General features: G+C 43.9%; 1 protein-coding gene across 1 annotated transcript; it reads right to left on the reverse strand.

Moving 5' to 3' along the window:
• Positions 1–261: 261 nt before the first annotated feature.
• LOC128418389 (phospholipase A2 inhibitor and Ly6/PLAUR domain-containing protein-like) lies at positions 262–16,518 on the reverse strand. Its single transcript, XM_053398015.1, has 6 exons — positions 16,405–16,518; positions 10,633–10,745; positions 8,912–9,019; positions 8,016–8,174; positions 1,589–1,717; positions 262–648 (listed from the first exon to the last, which is right to left on the reverse strand). The coding sequence occupies exons 2-6, from the start codon at positions 10,676–10,678 to the stop codon at positions 422–424; spliced, it is 669 nt and encodes a 222-aa protein (XP_053253990.1). The 5' UTR covers positions 10,679–10,745; positions 16,405–16,518; the 3' UTR covers positions 262–421.
• Between the last annotated feature and the right edge of the window lie 3,683 nt (positions 16,519–20,201).

Consider the following 20,201-nt stretch of genomic DNA (forward strand, 5'->3'; position numbering starts at 1 on the left):
ACTCCCTTCTGAGTAGAGAGGCATAATGTTTCTGTAATGCAGAGATGAGGTGCCTACAGCCCTCCAGATGTGGTTAGACACAGTTCACATCATTCATGATCATTGACTATACTGGCTGGGTCTGATGGACATCCAAAAGCATCTGGAGGGCCAATGACACATTCATCATCCCTCAGGCAAATAGTTTCCCAACTTACACATTATTATGCACACAGGGGTGCATGTACACCACACATACACAAACATACACACAAAGACGAATGCATTAGGATCCCCCTTTATTTAACTAATTTGCTCTTTGAAATCACATGCAAGCCTGCAAACAGACATTAGCAGATGCTGGAGCCTGAACTTCTGGGAACGGTGCATTGGAGATGCTTTTCCCAGCTTTGCTGAGGAAGACACCTTGAACCAAATGAAATCAGTAAAGGAATTTGTCCAGCAGGAGCCCAAGGAGATAGGGCAGGAGAACGGTGAAAGCAATGCTCCCATGTACCAGGCTGGCTCCATCAGTTGCTTTCTTTATGTGACTGGTGGCGATCGAGATTTTCACCTCTCCAAAGGTCATGTTGGTGCCCTTGACAAGGATTTTTGCTGATTGAGTAGCACAGCCTTGCCCAAAGAAGTCCTGAGATGAAATTGTAGAATCTGCAAAAGGACAATGCAGGAAAGAAATAGTATCATCCCTGCTGTGAAGGAAATTGACAGTTGTGAAAAATAAAAATTGTGGGGTTAACTTGTTTAAACCCAGCCTGTACAGGGAAGGAATCGGTGGTCAAATTGTGCATGGGCAAAGTCTGCAGTTGGGACTCAGACCCAAGTAGTTTTGTGGATTTGGAACCAAGGGAGTTGAAGGATATGTTTGGGAACCAAATGAAACTTGAGGAGTTCATGCTGGGTCTCAGGATACAAAAGAAAGACACATTGGGCTGAGGAAACAGCAAATTCTAACATAAGTCTTTAGCTTTAGGGACTGTCTCTAGATGGAAAGCTGCAAGTGTTTTAAAATGACATTTCTTTCTGTATTTTTGCTCCATTTAAGGGCTACGTCTGGGAAGCTAAAATGATGGGTGGCTGCATTTGAGCAATTGGGTCTCCTTTGCTTCTACCCGCTCTAGGAGCAAAGGGTTGTCTCCAGCCAGGTTCCGCTTGGAATGAGCTCACTGAAACTACTGGGTCTAAGTTTCTCACATCCATTTCAATGAGTATTATTTTTTCCAATCACAAACTGATGCAGAATGTGACTGAACTTAAGAAGGGTAAAATTGAAAACTGAGAGAAACTGCAATTCATGGGCTTGTCCATCCCTAACCAGGAGGGCTTGCTTTGATGTAGAACAAGGGTTGGGGTTTAGCACAGAGTTCACCTGTGGATAAGCCTAAACTCCTCCACTGTAGAGTCAGTTTGGTGCAGTACTTATGAGGACCTGCTTAAGGTCTGGGTTGAAAGAACTGGACTTGGGTCAGTTATTCTCTTCCAGCCCCTCACCATAGAACTGCCAAGAGAATAGGGGAGAATCTAAACTCATTGGGATTAATATGGAAAGAAGATGAATAATCCTCAATCAGCATACCGCATTCTCATTTACCTTGGTAAGTCCCAGAAATGGTCAGGCAGTAGTCTTGGGATCCAGTACAGTTTTTCTTGTTACCATGGCAGGGCTTAGCGCTGAAAACGAAGCATGTGGGGCACACCTTCCTGGTGACGTTGGTGTTTACTGCAACAGTGATGAAATGAGTGATGAAACATACTGCTGAACTGGAGGGGGAAACACTCTGCAAAAACAAAAACCACAACAACAACCCTCCCCTTTTGTAGTTGGGGAAAATGGAAAAGGCATGGAATTTCTCAATTTGGTGTGGGGTGAGCATCAAATATTTTCTGAACGGTCCAGGCCTTCCATTTCCTTGGGTTGTGGTTGGTCCTTTTAATAAACAAGAACTATTTTAAGCAATGCATATGGTTCCCCTGCTGGTGGGCAGCCTTCCCACGAGACAGAGCAAGACAATTGCCTCAGGCAGGAGCTGCAGTGAGCGGCCAGGAGATGCTGAGCAACAGAACTGTGTGTACCATTTCGCCAGCCCTGTGCTCCCTCAGCTAGGGTGCTGCCCTCAGTTGCAGTGGAGGATGCTACCTGGTCTGCAGGGTTGAAGTGAGATCATTCTATCTCCACTGGTGCTGCGAATCACAAGTGTGGCACTTTGGTCCTGCTTGTTGGCTTTTCACATGCATCTGGTTGGCTATTGTGAGAATAGGATGCTAGACTAGCTGTGTCATTGGCCTGATCCAACAGGCTCTTCTTGTGTGCCTATTTGGAATGAGGGGGGCGGGGGACAATATTGTCCCTCAGGGCAGGCAGTATAGAATCATAGAATCATAGAGTTGGAAGAGACCACAAGGGCCATCGAGTCCAACCCCCTGCCAAGCAGGAAACACCATCAGAGCACTTCTGACATATGGTTGTCAAGCCTCTGCTTAAAGACCTCCAAAGAAGGAGACTCCACCACACTCCTTGGCAGCAAATTCCACTGTCGAACAGCTCTTACTGTCAGGAAGTTCTTCCTAATGTTTAGGTGGAATCTTCTTTCTTGTAGTTTGGATCCATTGCTCCATGTCCGCTTCTCTGGAGCAGCAGAAAACAACCTTTCTCCCTCCTCTATGTGACATCCTTTTATATATTTGAACATGGCTATCATATCACCCCTTAGTAAATTGCCTTGAGCCAGTCCTGCCCGATGCTACTAAGAGCCAGAGCTCAGTGGTAGAACATCTGTGCTGCATTTGATCTCTAGCACCTCAAGATGGGGCAGGGAGACAGCCTTGTCTGAAATCCTGGGGATCCATTGCCGGTCAGTATAGACAATACTATTCTTTTTAAAAAAAATTTTAAATTTTAAAAGATGATGCTGTTAAGGTGCTACACTCAATATGCCAGCAAATTTGGAAAACTCAGCAGTGGCCAGAAGATTGGAGAAGATCAGTCTACATCCCAGTCCCAAAGAAGGGCAGTGCCAAAGAATGCTCCAACTACCGCACAATTGCACTCATTTCACACGCTAGCAAGGTTATGCTTAAAATTCTACAAGGAAGGCTCAAGCAGTATGTGGATCGAGAACTCCCAGAAGTGCAAGCTGGATTTAGAAGAGGCAGAGGAACCAGAGACCAAATTGCAAACATGCCCTGGATTATGGAGAAAGCTAGAGAGTTCCAGAAAGACATCTACTTCTGCTTCATTGACTATGCAAAAGCCTTTGACTGTGTCGACCACAGCAAACTATGACAAGTTCTTAAAGAAATGGGAGTGCCTGATCACCTCATCTGTCTCCTGAGAAATCTCTATGTGGGACAAGAAGCTACAGTTAGAACTGGATATGGAACAACTGATTGGTTCAAAATTGGGAAAGGAGTACGACAAGGCTGTATTTTGTCTCCCTGCTTATTTAATTTATATGCAGAATGCATCATGCGAAAGGCTGGGCTGGATGAATCCCAAGCTGGAATTAAGATTGCCGGAAGAAATATCAACAACCTCAGATATGCAGATGACACAACCTTGATGGCAGAAAGTGAGGAGGAATTAAAGAACCTTTTAATGAGGGTGAAAGTGGAGAGCGCAAAATATGGTCTGAAGCTCAACATCAAAAAAACGAAGATCATGGCCATTGGTCCCATCACCTCCTGGCAAATAGAAGGGGAAGAAATGGAGGCAGTGAGAGATTTTACTTTCTTGGGCTCCATGATCACTGCAGATGGTGACAGCAGCCACGAAATTAAAAGACGCCTGCTTCTTGGGAGAAGGGCAATGACAGGCCTAGACAGCATCTTGAGAAGTAGAGACGTCACCTTGCCAACAAAGGTCCGTATAGTTAAAGCCATGGTTTTCCCAGTAGTGATGTATGGAAGTGAGAGCTGGACCATAAAGAAGGCTGATCGCCGAAGAATTGATGCTTTTGAATTATGGTGCTGGAGGAGACTCTTGAGAGTCCCATGGACTGCAAGGAGATCAAACGCATCCATTCTTAAGGAAATCAGCCCTGAGTGCTCACTGGAAGGACAGATCGTGAAGCTGAGGCTCCAGTACTTTGGCCACCTCATGAGAAGAGAAGACTCCCTGGAGAAGACACTGATGCTGGGAAAGATGGAGGGCACAAGGAGAAGGGGGCAACAGAGGACGAGATGGTTGGATAGTGTTTTCAAGGTTACCAGCATGAGTTTGACCAAACTGCGGGAGGTAGTGGAGGACAGAGGTGCCTGGCGTGCTCTGGTCCATGGGGTCACGAAGAGTCGGACACGACTAAACGACTAAACAACAACAACATAGACAATACTGAGCAAGATCATGTAATCTGAGTCAGTAATCTAAGTCAGTAAATCTGAGTAAATCTGATCCAGTAATCTGAGTCAGTAAAATGCATCTTCCTATGTTCTATGTTCCTATATTATGGTGCCACAGGACCCTCCATTGTTTTGTGGGCAAACTGAATGGTAGAGCACCAGTTTTGTATGCAGAAGGTCCCGACCTCTCCAAGCAGGGCTGGAGGTGTCCCTACTCTGAAACCTTGGGGAGTTTCTACCAGCCAAAGCCCCACTCAGAGGTGCCAACTTGCAGAGAAGATTGGCGCGGGGGAGATGATGCACGCACAATGTTGGGACACCGCATGACATCAGGATGTCAGGAGGAGACAGGGTGGCAGCAGCAGCAGGAGGAGCCAAATGTGGCAGCGGTGCAGCTATAATTATTATTATTATTATTATTATTATTATTATTATTATTATTATTATTATTTATACCCTGCCCATTTGGCTGGATCTTCCCAGCCACTCTGGGCAGCTTCCAGTAAAAACAGAATACGACTTCAAACATTAAAAACTTCCCTAAAGAGCCTTCAGATGTCTTCTAAAAGTTGTTTATTTCCTTGACATCTAATGGGAGAGCGTTTCACAGGGCAGGTGCCACTACCAAGAAGGCCCGCATCTCCTCCTCTCTCGCACCCAGTCTCCTCCGTCTCTTGCTGATGCCACAGGTTGGGAGCTGCACATCTTTCCCTTACGTGGCAGTGGCAGGAGGGGGAGCAGCCACTGAAGCTGTGCCATGCTCGGCTCCACAATCAGCCTCGTCTTCCTCCTCCTGCCACCACCACCGGCCGGGGGCTGCTTTCCCACTCCTTCCCCTGCACAGCAGCAGGAGGAGCCGACCACTGAATTTACACAGCTCCATACTTGGCCTCCTCCCCCCTAATGGTTCTAAACATTGGGTGGCTGCCCTCCTCCCCAAAAAATAATAATTTGGAGGGCTCGAAAGAGCTGGGCGCTAGGAGTTGATGCCTACCGCCCCAGTAGACAACACTGAGCTAGATGAACCCTACAGCTTAAGCCAGCCTCCTAGGTCCATCACACTACAGAATCATTATCCGTGCACTCTAGAGGAGAAAAGTTGGTGGCCAGATGAACTTTCTCTCCCCAAATAGCAGTTTTGATTCAGTCCTACTCCGCCTTGCTTCCTTTTCTGTTCTTCTTCTTGTGGCAATTTATTAATTTACATACTGCTTAATGCCATAATAGTGCACGGAGAATGGAAGCCAGTCATGCAAATCATTAAAATGTTAACATCCTCAATCAAAATATACAATTTGGCAATCCCATTAATGACATTAAAGAAATATACCTGCATCATTAATATATGCGATAAAAAATGCAATCCCTTTAAGATAACATAACACTCAAAACAGAAGGCTAAAGTCAAGGGGATGCCTGCATAAATTAGTGTGTCTGCAGTATATCATTATCATTACTATTGTTTATTATTGTTAGAATTAATTTTGTTTTCTAAATTTGTCCCAAAAGCAGCAAAGATGCAACACTGTGGCATATAGAACAGCAGAGATTGTGCATCCCATACAAATCATTCCCTACACAGTGTTGTGTAATAACTTCCCCCACCTTTCAGGAATCTCAAAGGAGGAGGGAATAAGATTTCAAAGTGACCAAAAAATAAGGCACAACCAAAATTTGCCAATCTGTAATTCTAAATAACTCTTCCATTATTCTCACTCCTATAAACAATTTTTGTTTGTTTTGTTATTGTTCCTATAAACAATGACACTGCACCAATCAGCTGTACATGAAGCTTTCTTCCCTTTTTGCCACACAGATGTTCTGAGTGATTCCCCCCCCCCCCCCCAGAGGCTAATTTGCTCTATGCTGCCGATCCAGGTGAGGCCTCTTGTGTTTCAACATGCAATTTTATTGATGTCTTAGACACAATGTATTTGCAACATGCTCCCTCTGCTGGCTTTATAGAAACTTGCATCTTTATTTTGCCTGCTGCAACCATAGCCTAAAACTTCTTCAACAGCAAAATACTGTCTCCTCAGTATAATCCTTGCTGAGTTCAATTCAATTTATGCCCAGGCAAAGATGGATATAGGATTGCAGTCCAAATGACTCTTTAAATCTAATGCTTGTGATTTTCCAGGTTTATTTTCATTTAACCAAAACTAGCTGTTAGGAAGAATAAATGAGGTAATGATTTGGATGCAGGGGTCAAACTTCCATCCCATGGAATTTTCCTATTGAAAATCCCCTTCTCAAATGGGGGGAGGGGGGTCTTTACAAGCTCTGGTTTGTTGTAAGTCATACTCAGAGTATCCTCATAGAAATCAATGGGATTAAGTTAGGCTTGGTCATTAATTTCAACAGGTCTACGGCGAGTAGGAGTTAGCTGGATACAGGGGTGCTGGATAGGGGGGCAGGTAAGCCTTGCCATGCATAATTAACCATAAGGCCATTTGAATGGCAATGCTCATTAACTTTGGGGACCCCTGGCCCCCTCAAATATTTTATTGAGGAGTCCAAAGTTGCCTCCTATGGCTAGATATAACCTTCTGTTTCTTGGTGATGAGTAGGAGTGCTAGAGTAATGTTAGTGCCTTAGTAGGAGTGCTAGTGTAATGTAATGTTGAAAGCATGTACATTCCTAACACAGGCAGCACAGAAGCTCATCCTGCACCCAAGAAATACCAACCAGCCAGAAACCTTTCCCCATCCCTTCCCCAACCCCCTCTTTCCCTCTCCCTCTCTCTTCCTTGCACTGATTTGGGGTACTGAATCATCAGGTGAAGGTTTTCATGGTACAGAGCCATCCCCTGGTCACCTGCTCACTCCTGCAGATAAAACTGCTTGAGAAATAACATCTACATTGGCCAACTAAGCAGTCGGCAAGCCTACTTGCATCAGATCTCCAAAGCACAAGCTGTAGCCCCATCCAGCTTGGTGCATCCATGGCTGTCTTTACCCGGGGGTGCAATGGGTGCAGTGCACCTGGGCGCTGAATTCTGGGAGTTGCCAAATGTATACCTACTATATATTGGTCCCTCTCAATCAGCGGCAGTGAAAAGCAATGGAGCGGAAGTCCCCCTCCCCCATCACTCTATTACCAGAAGCAGTTTTTTCTGCTGCATCATCGTTATAGGTGAGCAATTCCCCCCCCCCCCAAAAAAAAATAGGTCAACAAGTTTGGCTTTTCCCCTCCCAAAAAAACTCAATAAAAGTTAATTTGGGGTGCCTAAACTAATTTTAGGGGCGCTGGGTGGATCTTTGCACCCTGGCGGCGCATATGCTAAAGACGGCCTTGGGTGCATCGCAAATATCCTCCAGATAAACTCCCCACTCTCTGGCCAACTTAAAACAGCAACAGACTTTTCCTCTGCCTCTCACACTACCTGAATGATGTGACATTCCAAAATCTGGAGAGAGACTTGCAGCCATTAAAGAACAGCATTTCCTTTCATCAGGTTGTGCAAAGCCAGGGCAATAGGTCTATTCACAATCATCAATACAAGAAAGCTCTTAAATTTTTCTTATGGGTGCTTCATCCTCAATTTCACTTACTTAGTATGCAGTGTAAATAACTTCCCTATTGCCCTTCAGTTAGGATTCCTGGGATATGAAAAAAAAATTGATATATTCATTTCTGAGACTCTTACTCAGCCTTAATCAGTTCTGGACCCCACATACCTTCAGGTAGACGACTATTGCATTTTGTCTCATTGCAGCATACAAAGTTCCAGGTAAAATTTTTCCCAGCTGTGAAGAATAAGTCCCCCTCTTTGCATGCATCGAAACTGGTCTTGCTGCTTTCACAGCCTTGGAAGTTAACAGGGATTGCTTTGGGATCTTGTGTTTCAAAAAAAGGGGAAGGAAATAGAAGGGAGTTAGGGAGATAAAAAATAACATGTTAAAACCAATGACCAAAACAATATCACTCATCCATTAAAGCAGGGGAGGAAAAACCTTTTCAGCCTGAGGGTCGCAGTCTATCACTGACAAGTGCTAGGGGTGGGAGCCAGGGGTAAAAGTGGGCAGAGCTGCAAATGTGACTCGTATCTTTGTGCCCTAGGCTAGATTCCAGCCATGCAAAAGTCAGGGGGTTTTACACACATTGTTCGACCTCCAGGCAAACAAGTTCAAGGGTGCTTCCAAACTGAAGAGGGCATGGAGGACGACCGGTGAGGGGTGTTGCCTGGGCAGGATGAGTGGGGCCTGGGAAGAGAGTGGAAGGCCAGAAAAAGAGGGCTGCCCTTGGCCCCTAGACCTGAAATTTACCCACCCCTTCATTAAAATGTACCACAAATGCACATAATCAAGCACTGGTGTATTCACACTTGTGGTCAGCAGTGATCTTTCGTGTAAACGCAACCAAGTTCTTGATAGTGTAACTGATTCCATCTGTAATATGCAGGTGGGTTTGCACTATTCAGACAGTGCAATTGGCATTTGATGTGTTCTTCAGATTCATAATGATCATGGCTGCATTCCTCCTCCCCGCCCCCCGCACACACCTTTTAATTAGGTTTCTAGAAAGGCTTCTGTTAGTGTTTTCTGGAAATGTCCCCAGGGACACATCTACCTACTCTTTGTATGATTCCATGATGCTGAAATGCAGGATCCTCCATCAACTTTACAAACTTTGCTTGGACACTCTTTTTCACCAAGACTACAGTCACATTCCAGGGAGTTTGCTGGGGGGGAAATAATAACATTGAAAACAGTAAACAATAGCAACTACCACGATGATGAGCAACACTAGTTCTTATTTCTTTTGTTTCTGCTTTATTTTCTAATCCCAACCTTCCTCTGAGGAATTCAGGATTATGTGCCAGAGACACTGCTGCAGTCGCCACACCCAATCACAACATCACAACTTAGGCCTCATTAACTCCATGCATTTATAGTGTTGTGATACGACTTCCCCTCGAAGAATTCTGCAGTTTGCAAAGGGTGCTGAAAGTTGTTAGGAGGCTCCTGTTGCCCTCACACAGCTATGCTGGATTGATTGTTAAACCACTCTGGAAGGGGAATGGGGGCCTCTCCTAAAAACACTCTGCACCCTTACCAAACTACAGCTCTCAAGATTCTTGGGGCGAAGCCGTGGCTGTTTAAAGTTTTATCATAGCAGTTTAGATGTGTGGTCATTGTCTATTGGCTGCAACAGGACTCTACTGTTGTGTTCTAGTCCAATGACAGACTCCACAGAGAATGCAGCTTCAGGACCATGGACAGATCTCAATGAGCAGCTTCTTTTGACAAAGGCTGGTTGCAGACTGAAGCCTTTTGAGCCTCTATCTCCAGGCTGTCTCTTCCCATGACTACTATTGTGGCAAGGCCACCTGAAGAAAATATACTGCAGTACCTCACCTTTGCTGTACCTCATTTTACATTGTAGTGCCTAATGCTTAAAAGTGCCTAATTCTGAGAATCAAATGCTGTGTGTCTTTCTCTCTCTGCTTTATTGCTGGATTAGCAGAAACAGATATTTTTAGCTGTGCTTGAAGAATATAGGGGAAAGGAGAAGGCATCCATCATAGTCACAAGGTGAGGCACTATCACCACATGTTCTGGAACACAGGATGTCTGAGTTGGGTGCTTTCCATATAGGACACAGGATGTCTGATAAGGAAGGGGGTTTTGCTTTGCCTGCCAAAGAGGGGATTTTTAGCTTTACTTGCTGATAACAGTATATGAGTAATTGCCAATATAATGAGCAAATATATGGAAAGAAGAAGTAATCTTTATAAGGGCATAGGAGGATTTAGGAAGGGTGATGTTCATGCTTATTGGTTTAATTTTGCTGCAGTGCATGAATATGTAATGTCTGAAAAAGGTACTATATAACCCCATGGAACTGTTGATCAGTGTCCAGTCTTTGGGAGAGAACTCCACTGGACCTGTTGCTGTCAGCAGAAAAATTTACTTTCTATTTCTCCAACTGCTGCGTCTGTGGTCTTTGAGTGCACCTTGAACAGGTATCCTGGTACTTTCGCAACACTATATCTCTCCTTTGTGAATGTTTGGTAATCTGCTCTAGGAAGACATCGTCTATGTCTGGCTTGGCAGTCTATAGCAGACCCTTCACAGTAAGGTCACTATTTCTCTCTGCTACAATTTTTACTCCTATACTCTCTATCAGTTTTCCATGGTCCAGATCCTGGATTTCTTCACAACTTTGCATATAATGCTACTCCTCCTTCCTTCCTGTTTGGTCCATGCATTTTGAATAAGTTATACATCTCAGTTGCTACCTTCCAGGCATGAGTTTCATCACACCAGGTTTCAGTAATATGACTCAACTCACCTGCAGCTATCAAGGCAGCAAAAAGATAGAGAAGAAACAACTTCATGATTCTGGGAACTGAAGTGGTCTGGTGTCAATGGAAGAAAAATATCCCACAGAGGAGGTTTCTGCGACTGCAATACCAAAATGATGGGAGATTTTATTATTATTATATTTAAAAAGCAAGCCAGAATCAACATGAAGGTAAATGATATGGTAGTTACAGCTGGGCAAATGGCACTCTAGTGTGTCATGTGGTTGTGAGTTCCAATGGTCTTGTTTTTGTATTTTTGAAGTCTCTCCCTAGCAGACCTGGGTCAAAGCATTTTGCCGCCTGAAGCAGTAATGAGGATGACATTCTCCTTTTTTCTTTTTTCTTTCCAATCTTGACCTGCCTCCAAAATAATTCATGATAATATACATCAGGGATGGAGGACAGCTCTGGCCCTCCAGATATTTATTTGTTTAATTTTATTGTTACATTTCTATCCCACCTTTCCTCCAGGGAAGCTCAAAGTGACACAGATTGTTCTCCCTCTTCATGTTTCATCCTCACAACAACTCTTTGAGGTAGGATAGGTTGAAAGACAGTGGCTGGCTCAAAGTTATCCAGTCAGCTTCATGACCATAGGGGGATTTGAACCCTGGTCTCCCAGGCAGGACAACAACTCCCATCATCCCTGGCTTTGGGCCATGCCCACTGGAGCTGGTGGTATTTGGAGTCTAACAGCATTTGAAGGCCCACAGGGTCCCCATCCCTATTTGGGGTAAATAAATTTGCAAAAATGTATTGTTTTTCACCCCCTTGGTCTCTCCATATTAAAGCTTTACTGCAGGTGTGACCTCCAGATGTTATTACTAATATTACATATTTATTCATACCCATAGCTGTCAACATTTCCCTTTTTTAAAGGGAAATTCCCTTATTCCGAATATGATTCCTCGCAAGAAAAGGGAAAAGTTGACAGCTATGTTCATACCCCACATTTTTCCCTAACAGGAACTCAAGGTGGCTTATAGATAAAAATAGGAATTGCTAAAAACATTAAAAAATTAAGCATTGATAGAATTAATACTCTCTCTTTTTCTCTCTATACACAATCTATTAAAACAATACAAATAATTACAATAAAAACAGCAGAGCACCAGATCTTTCATTAAAAGGAGTAAATTCCCAAAGGCCTGTTGGAACAAGAAGGTCTTCACCTGCCAGCAGAACGAAAATAAGGAAGGAGGGAATCTCACTCCTCTAGGGAGGGAGTTCCAAAGTCTGGGAGCAGCCACCAAGAAGGCCCTCTTCTGTGCTGTGAGAGTAGCAGGGCTGAGAAAAGGGCCTCCCCTGAAGACCTCAAAACCGAGGCAGGTTCATATGACAGAATAGAGTCTTTGAGATACCTTGGACCTTAGCCTAGACACTGCTAGGGTACTATGGCAAAATGTGCATTAAAATGTATCTATTAGTGAAAATAACGAACGAAAATGCATTAGCACAAATAGGTGTATCTGACAAAATTGCATTGAAATATGTACATATTAGAAGAAAGTCACCCTAAAATGCAGGTGAATTTCCGTCACTAATAGTTAACTGCTCTCTGCGGTTTGTGTGACAATATTTCAGATAGCAATCCCATTTGCTCCCACCCAAGGGAATATCTGGGCAAGGCCAGTAGACAAATGACTATCCTGCCCTCTTTGCTAAACAATTTGGGGCAGGACCCCAGGGTGTGTGCCCTGAGGAGTGCGTATGCAAGGAGAATGTGCCTCGTGTGGACACACCGCACCTGAGAGCAAGAGGAGGGTCACACCCTCATAGCAAACACATATCTCTGGGGGGGGGGAGAACATTTTGGCTTAAAACCATGTAACAGAGATGGCAAGAATGGATGGCAAGCAGGCCAAAGGAAAAGGAAGACATTCAAAGCTGCCATAGCTGGGTATGATGGTCATCTGAATTGAGGGGTAGCAATGAAGCTGGAGGTAGATACCATGGAGAGAGTGGATAGAGGAAACCTTTTATCCCTCTCTTATAACACTAGAATTCATAGACATCCAATGGAAAGTTGGAAGATTTGGGACAGGTGAAAGCACATTCTATGGAATTTACTTCCCTGGGAGGTAATGATAGCCACCAACTTGGGTGACCTTCAAAGAGGATTGGACAAGTTCATGGAGTATAAGGCTATGCTCTGCCTCCATGGTCTAAGACAGTAATGCTTCTGGATATCAGGTTCTGGAAGCCCCAGGAGGGGAGAGTGTTATTGTCCTGCTTGCAGGCTTCTCATTGGCACCTGCGTAGCTCTGTGAGAATTAGATGGTGGGCTTGATGGGCCATTGGCCTGATGTAGCAGACACTTCTTATGTTCTTATAAGAGAAGCAGAGACTGGAGAGAGACAGTGAATGGTACTGTGATGTTGACATTTTATCCTTTATCAGGACTGGCGTGTCTACCGTACTCATAAGCTGATATGGAACTCTCTTTCAGGGAAACCAGGTTGCTGGATTTCAGGGTGGGTCGTGGATAAGAAACCTTTGATAAGAAAGAGGAGGGTGTCCAAACAAAGGGATTTGCACCCCTCTGAGGACAAATGTTGAATCATAGAACTGTAGAGTTGGAAGGATACATTAGATCATCTAGTCCAATTCCCTGCAATGAAGGAATCTCAACTAAAGCAGCCATGACAGATGGCCATCCAACCTCTGCTTAAAACTTCCAAGGAAGGAGAGTCCACAACCTTCCAAGGGAGTTCATTCCACTCTTGAACAGCTTTTACTGTCAGAAAGTTCTACCTTCAACCTCCTTCAACTGTTACTCATAAGGCTTGGGCTTGATGTCAAGCCCATAATGCTGTTTTGTGCAGCACCAATGAATCCTCCCAAGATTTCTCAAACAAACACCTACTGCCAACCTTGGGTTTCACAGTCCTTGTGTTTGTCAGATGCACTGTATTTTAAAAGCTAAGTGGAGTCTTCAACCAAAGGTTGTATTGCATCAGGTATGGGGGACTTTTGGCCTCTGGATGTTGCTGAACACCAGTCAGCCCTGACCATTGGCCAACCTTCCTGAGGCTGATGGGAGTTGTAGTTCAGCAGCATCTGGAGCACCGAAGATTCCTTTCACCTGCAATTGGAGCACTGCTGCTGCCTTGCAGCACTACTCCCCAACAGAGGCCCCCAAAAATATTTTTTGCCTTGTTCCCCCTGACATCTTCCCACTGGGATGGTTATTTCAGTGGAAACTGAGCCCACCTCAGTGCTCTAACAGTCTCAGTGATGTCATTGCCTGAGCCAAAACCCATGACCGACCAGTGAGAGTTCTCCACCCACTGCTGTGAGCTGCTAACATCATTTACTGTGCAGTAGGTTACCCTGATGTCATTTAAAACAAGGAAGGCGTTTGTTCTTTTTAGATACATTAGGCAAACATACGGCTATCAATAGTGTTATCAGCAGTACATGGGCAACCGCAGAGCATGAGAAAGTGGAGTGCGCACTGCATGGTACCTTGGTATTCATCCACATGCATTTATACATAAGTGTGTTGGGTCTAGAACACTGGTTCACATTCTAAGGAGGACTAACAAAATAAAGTGTGTCTAAAGGAGGGTGACCAGGGTGGTTGAGAGGTCTGGAAACCACCAGTTACAACCCCAAGTCCTATGAGGAAATGTTTGAAGAAATGGAGGAACAGGATAGCATCTTGATGAAGGGTTGTCATTCAGAAAATGTATAGACCCCTGATAGACCAAAAGCCCATCTAGTCCAACATTTTGTCCTCACAGTGGCTGGCAAGGTACCTGTGGGAATCCCAGATAAACAGAACATGACTGCAACAGCACGGTCTTGCCCCAGTATACCTGAAAGAGCATCTCCACCCCCATTGTTCACCCTGGACACTGAGGTCCAGTTCTGAGGGCCTTCTGGTGGTTCCCTCACTGCGAGAGGTGAGGTTACAAGGAACCAGACAGAGGGCCTTCTTGGTGGTGGCACCCGCCATGTGGAACATCCTCCCATCAGATGTCAAGGAAATAAACAACTATCTGACTTTTAGAAGACATCTGAAGTCAGCCCTGTTTAAGGAAGTTTTTAATGTTTGATGTTTTATCGTGTTTTTAATATTCTGTTGGGAGCCACCCAGAGTGGCTGGGGAAACCCAGCCAGATGGGCAGGGTATAAATAATAAGTTGTTGTTGTTTCTCCTGCTCAGAATCACCAAATGCTGGAATTGAGAGGCAAGCTACCTCAGATACTGGTGATAATGTAGTCATCATGACTAGTAGCCGCTGATAGTCATCCACCATTGGTTTATCTACCTTTTAAAGCTATTCAGATTGGAGACCTTTCCTGGTTCCCACAAATTCACCTCCCCCCCCCCACTGAAATTAGACTTGAAAGAAACATTTTTTTAAGGGGAAGTTGTTTCCCTGTTCACTGTGCATTTGGACACCTCTTAAGATATTGTAAACATTTTTCTTTCATGATGGTGCCCAAGAACAGGAACAAAGTTTTCATTTGGATGCAATTGGAGACCATTTTGAATCGAGAGGGTGGACTGAAGCTTATCAAAATCGCATTGACTTTAACTCAATTTTACAAAATGGTACCTGAGATCAAGAGGCAAGTTTTGAACTATATTTGAATATGACTGGATGCCATTTTGAATCAAGATAGAAGACTGAACCTTTCAAAACTGCACTGATTTCAACAACGGATATCAAAATTCCACTGATTTTTCAGTTTTGGAGGTGGCTATCGAGTAGCCAATAGGCTGCTGCGTGTGTGTGCTGCACACAACAGTTTCCCTGATTTGCAAGTTCACCTACAGGCACTAAAAGCTTGGTGACCTCCTCTAATAGCAAACTCAACTGGTGGGGGCTGAAAGCTATGTTGACCAAAACAAGTCCACTGAGAAACAACAGGCAAATATCAGAATGCTCGTGGGAACTGTAAGGTTTGCAGAAGTACAACACACACACCCCACTTCTTCCTTCCTTCCTTCCTTCCTTCCTTCCTTCCTTCCTTCCTTCCTTCCTTCCTTCCTTAGTGGAAATCTAAGGTGGCAATGTCCATGGTAAATAAAATACCAATCAGGATGATCAGTTCATAGAATCATCATCCAGTCTAACCCACAATGCAGGAATCTCAATTAAAGTATGCATTACAGAGGGCCACCCAACCTCTGCTTAAAAAAACCTCCAAGGAAGGAAAGTCCACCACCTTCCAAGGGAGTCCATTCCATCGTAGAACAGCTCTTAAAAGTTCATTCTGATGTTTAATCAGAATCTCCTTTCTTGTAACTTGAAGCCATTGGTTCAAGTCCTACCTTCTGAGCAGGAGTAAACAAGCTAACAGGGACTGAAGAAAAGTGTGACTGTACACAGCGAACCAGTGGTATTGCGAGTGAATGGGGCAGCCCCGTGGTTCCACGTTATGCCTATCATGGCCTGGAGGAGGGAGGATGTTGCAAAGACAGCTTGCCTTCCACTCCTGATCACCTCTGGCCATGCAGAGCTACCAGGTGGGTGCCAGGCATGTTCTAGGATGTCTGTGTAAGAAGACTGTGTAGCTCAACACTCCTAGCAGCAAACCACAGAAACGGGTTGCGCACCCTGGAAGAGTACCCTGTAGGTGAATGCACCAAGTTGTGCTGGGATGTCATAGAACAGCTTCATGCAGACCCTCCCAAATATCTTCCCTTTGCTGTTCAGGTCCTAGGCAAGCATCCCTTCCCAAGCCACCAGCAAGACCTGGCTGTAAAGTTGACTAATATCCATAGCAAAGAGTTCCTCTCTTACCTGGTTTCCCCCCTTCTTTGTTGATGTGATATCTTTATGCAGAGAGACCAGCTGAGAGGCATTAGGTTGGTTGTGTGTGTATATATACTCTCCAAGGAAAGGTGAGTAAGTGCCCGCTATCAGTGGGCAGGGAGTAGATATGAGAAGAAAGGGCAGCTTCAGTGAGAGACTTTTAAGGTGGAGGAGAGACATTGTGATTCATTGTGAGGTGTGGTAAAGAAGGAAACAAGGTTAAAATATCTGGGCAAACTTGACGGGAAATCTGAGAAACCAATTCTGCCATGGAAAATAACTCTTGGTTTGTTTAGGACTGTATTCCTTCAAACACCAGAAGGAAGTGAGGGACTGCCCTGACTTGAAGAGGTTTTAAGGTGGAGCACATGAGATAGGGACAGGAAAATCTGAAAATTTTGGTTTCTCCCAGTTTCTAATTTTTTCCTGAAGTTCAGTTTTCACAATTCTACATCAGTGTGCAAATTTTTATTTTATTTTTTTTAAAAAAAGTTCTCATAAACATTCAGCAGCATTGTAATGCAACTGTTTCTAAATATACACATATTGGATGGAATTGTGCCTAAGACACACACCTTTCACACAGCAAAGGTGCATACTTTACTATACATTTCTGTAAATGTTCCTTGACTGGAGAACCATGCTGCAAAATTTGGAGACCCTGAATTTCAATGGTTTGCATATTGCGTCAGAAAATGCAGCTTAGGGAGGTTCGCCTCAAAATGCAAACTGAAATGAATTTCTCCCCCATCCTTATTATGAGAAAATGTTTCCAGGACAGGGCAGTGCCTGCAAGAGGAATGTAAGGGTAAGGTAGCCCTTCTGACTAAAGAAGTCCCCTCATTTTGCAGCAAGCCATGCCTGCAAGCTCATTTTTTGTTTTTTTAAAAAGGGGGGAGAATAAGCTTAAGGAATTCGTCTCATCCTTCCTGACCCTAGCTGACTTCCAACTGTGAGGGGTCTAAGGATCTTCTAAAAACTCTCATCACCTTTAACAAGCTACAGTTTCTAAGACTCTTGTGGTAGGAAGCCATGATTGTTTAAAATGACTGTTTAAACCATGCAGAGGGTCTTCTCGGTAGTGGCACCTGCCCTGTGGAACACCCTCCCATCAGATGTCAAGGAAATAAACAACTATCTGACTTTTAGAAGACATCTGAAGACAGCCTTGTATCAGGAAGTTTTTAATGTCTAATGTTTTACATTTTGTGTGTGTGCTGTAAGCCACCCATTATTATTATTATTATTATTATTATTATTATTATTATTATTATTATTATTATGCCTCGGAACATGGAGGTTCCATTTACCCATTGTTACTACACTGGTGGTACCTCGGGTTACAGACGCTTCAGGTTACAGACTCCGCTAACCCAGAAATAGTACCTCAGGTTAAGAACTTTGTTTCAGGATGAAAACAGAAATCGCGTGGCAGCGGCGGTGCAGCGGCAGTGGGAGGCCCCATTAGCTAAAGTGGTACTTCAGGTTAAGAAAAGTTTCAGGTTAAGAACGGACTTCCAGAACGAATTAAGTTTTTAACCTGAGGTGCCACTGTAATAGCCATTACCAAGGAGAGTTGAGCTCCGAGGGCCTTCTGGCGATTCTCTCCCTTCGAGAAGTGAGGTTACAGGGAACTAGGCAGAGGGCCTTCTCAGTGGTGGTGCCCGCCCTGTGAAACACCCTCCCATCAGATGTCAAGGAAATAAACAACTATCTGACTTGCAGTCTTGTTTAGGGAAGTTTTTAATGTTTAATGCTTTAACGTGTTTTTAATACTCTGTTGAGTAGGGTATAAATAACATCATCATCATCATCATCATCATCATCATCATCATTATTATTATTAGTATTATTATTATATAAAATGGCACCATAGTAGCTTAACTGTATAGCACTGATTGGGCCTGAGTGTTTCAGATATATTTATATTGTACAGTGGAATTTTGGTTTTCGAACTTAACCTGTTCCGGAAGACTGTTCAACTTCCGAAACGTTCGAAAACCGAGGATCAATGAGCGGTCAGCAAACTCCATTGATAAAATAGAGAAACACACCTTGGAAGCCATTCGACTTCTGAGGCACATTAAAAAATGTTCGGGTTCCAAATCGTTCAGCTTCCCAGACACTTGAAAACCGAGGTTCTACTGTACTGTTTTAACATGTTGGTGTTTGTCTCCCTGGGCTCTTTGGGAAAGAAGAGTGGGGTAGAAACTTAATAACTAATAAGGAGAGTCCTCCTGGATCATGCCACAAGCCTGTCTAGTCCTACTTCCTGTTTCCTACAGGAAGCAAGGGAAAGCCCACAATCAGAACATTAAGGAGCTAGTTTTTGTAAGCCACGCTTCTTAGATGAATGGCGGAGTATAAATGCTGTAAGTATTTCTCCCTTGCTATTCTTCCTCAGGTATTCAGAGGCATGTCCAACAAACACGACAAATAGCCACTATGGCTGGTGGGTATTGATAAACATATTCTCTATGACTTTTTCTAATCCCCTGATGAATGAATGAAACTGTTCAACCATTTTGTTTTCAGCTGGAGACAGTGGTCTAGGAGGCTAGAGGCAGTCCTTGCCAGGAAGTTCAACAGGAAACTGAAACTTAAGTTGTTACGGGAAATAGAAACTTAGCAAAACTCTACTGTCATTCTGGTTGGCTGCAGTCCTAAAGGGCTGTTTTAGCAAAGGCAGTCTTAAAAGCAAGGCTGTCAGTTATCTTGTTCAATTAATGAAGGTTAAGTTCAGTTGCTGAATTTTATACATATATGGGTGTTTGCTTGTTAGTAAAGTATATCTTCTAAATTGGGAACAGTAACCAGTAGAAGGAAAGCAAGGAAGAACTTTATTTTCCTGTTGCAACTGAGTCCCCCCCCCCACACCTTTGCAAGGAAGTGAGCACCCAGGGCAAAGGTGTGTAAGAACTTTTAAAGACTTTAGAAATTGCCCAGACCCTCAGCCAAAGACCACTCAAAAAGCAGTCTGCTTCCTCCTTTGCTCCCATGCCCCACCTTGACTTCATTTAATTCCAGGATTGTGATGTGGCACTACAAAACCTCCAACGGGAGCTGCGTGAAGACAGCCTTACATTTTTATGCATATAGGAAGATACACACATACACACACACACACACACAGAGAGAGAGAGAGAGAGAGAGAGAGAGAGAGAGAGAGAGAGAGAGACCAGGGGTCTGTTTCCTTAACAAGAGTTTGCTTTTAACATTGTTATTTATTTGTTTATTTGTTTATTTATTTATTGCCGTCCACATGTGCCTCAAAGCAATATATAAAATAAAATCCAAGAAGCAAAAAGGGGGAAAAAATGTTTACAAAGCTTGGTTTCGTTAGGCATATTTTAAAATACTCAGTTTTCCATAGCATTCTTCATATGTAGAAACTTGTATCTTTTAGAGCAGGGATTTGGAGCCTGTGGTCCTCAAAATGCTGCTGGACTCCTTCTCCCATCAGAAATGATGGGAGCTGCAGTTCCTGTACTGCAGGGGTTGGACTAGATGAGTCCTGCGGTCCCTTCCAACTCTTCAAATCTGTGATTCTGTGACATCTAGAGGGCCACAGGCTCTCCTGCCATAGTTTAGACGTTTGGGAAGCCCTTGAAAGCCAAACTGAGATCCTGGACTACCAATTCTCTGTGTCTGCAGATATTAATGATTGTTGAGCAGGTCTCCTGGGGAGGATGCAAATCAGCTCTGTGTTCCCTTGGAAATGTAAACATTTTCCACTGCAGACCTGTCCCCTTTCCCCTCGGACTTTGGACTTGTGCAGAACTCGA

Source organism: Podarcis raffonei, chromosome 8, assembly GCF_027172205.1.
Source record: "Podarcis raffonei isolate rPodRaf1 chromosome 8, rPodRaf1.pri, whole genome shotgun sequence".
Classification (NCBI taxonomy): Eukaryota; Metazoa; Chordata; class Lepidosauria; order Squamata; family Lacertidae; genus Podarcis; species Podarcis raffonei.

Excerpts from the sequence above, each read along its gene's own strand:
- LOC128418389 (XM_053398015.1), bottom strand. The coding sequence starts at position 10,678 with ATGAAGTTGTTTCTTCTCTATCTTTTTGCTGCCTTGATAGCTGCAG. Across the intron at positions 1,718-8,015 it reads CAATAGTCGTCTACCTGAAG|TAAACACCAACGTCACCAGG; the intron begins GTATGTGGGGTC and ends TCACTGTTGCAG. Across the intron at positions 649-1,588 it reads CATTTCTGGGACTTACCAAG|ATTCTACAATTTCATCTCAG; the intron begins GTAAATGAGAAT and ends GTCCTTTTGCAG.